Source organism: Emiliania huxleyi (assembly GCF_000372725.1).
Source record: "Emiliania huxleyi CCMP1516 unplaced genomic scaffold EMIHUscaffold_6201, whole genome shotgun sequence".
In the NCBI taxonomy this organism is placed as follows: Eukaryota; Haptophyta; order Isochrysidales; family Noelaerhabdaceae; genus Emiliania; species Emiliania huxleyi.
This window is the reverse complement of record NW_005197348.1, coordinates 703-1,479: the sequence shown is the minus strand read 5'-3', so window position 1 is coordinate 1,479 and position 777 is coordinate 703. Positions and strand designations below refer to the sequence as shown.

The 777-nt window shown below is 65.4% G+C and overlaps 1 protein-coding gene across 1 annotated transcript; it reads right to left on the bottom strand.

The window, feature by feature from the left end:
• Positions 1–67: 67 nt before the first annotated feature.
• On the bottom strand, positions 68–510 carry EMIHUDRAFT_374318 (hypothetical protein). Its single transcript, XM_005763646.1, has one exon. The coding sequence runs from the start codon at positions 477–479 to the stop codon at positions 153–155; it is 327 nt and encodes a 108-aa protein (XP_005763703.1). The 5' UTR covers positions 480–510; the 3' UTR covers positions 68–152.
• Positions 511–777: the final 267 nt, after the last annotated feature.

Sequence of the window (777 nt, the reverse complement as noted above, 5' to 3'; positions counted from 1 at the left end):
CCCCCCCCCCCCCCCGCCCCCGCCCGTCCTTCTGGACCCCCAATCTCTCCCCTTGCTCGCAGCGCGTCGAGCGGCGGCGGAGGGCCGCCCAGGCCACCACCAGTGCCCCTCCCACCGGCGGCGCGGCGGCAGCGGCGCTGACCGCCCCTCCATCAGCGGTGGCGCGACGGCGGTCGTCGGGGCGCCGGCAGCCGTGCGCAGAGGGTGCCACCGGACCGGCCGACGCGCGCCCGGCGGAGCCTTCGTCGTGCATGGCGGGCCGAGCACCCCCGCGTCGCTTCTCGGCACGTTGGAGAGCAGAGGAAGCTGCTGGCGTCGCCGCTGGGATCGGCGGCGGCGCCAGCAGCGTTCTCGGATCTGAAGCCGACTTTGAGCGCTGATCGATCGATCTGAGGGCTGGCCGATGGGTGGCGCTGCGACATCGCCGCCACCGCGGAGGCCGGCGGCGACCAGAGGAGCGGTCGGGGCGTGTGGCGCATATGCTACCTGCCATGTGAGCATTCATGTGTGAATAATTTAGGGACATGTGTGCACGAGATTTTGAGAAAGAGCTCCTTGCAAAAGTTGGGTTTGACGCCGCAAATACGGCCACCCAGCAAATACGCTAGCAAAACACTCGATTTCACGTGCCTTATTTGTTCGCCTGTATATTTGCAAATACAGGCGGAGGCGCAAATACGCTTAGCAAAACGTGCCCATTGTCCGCCAGTACGCGCCAGTCCGCGCCCTTGTCGTGCCAGTGTGCTGTGAGAGAGGCTTGTATTTTAAGAATTCTTT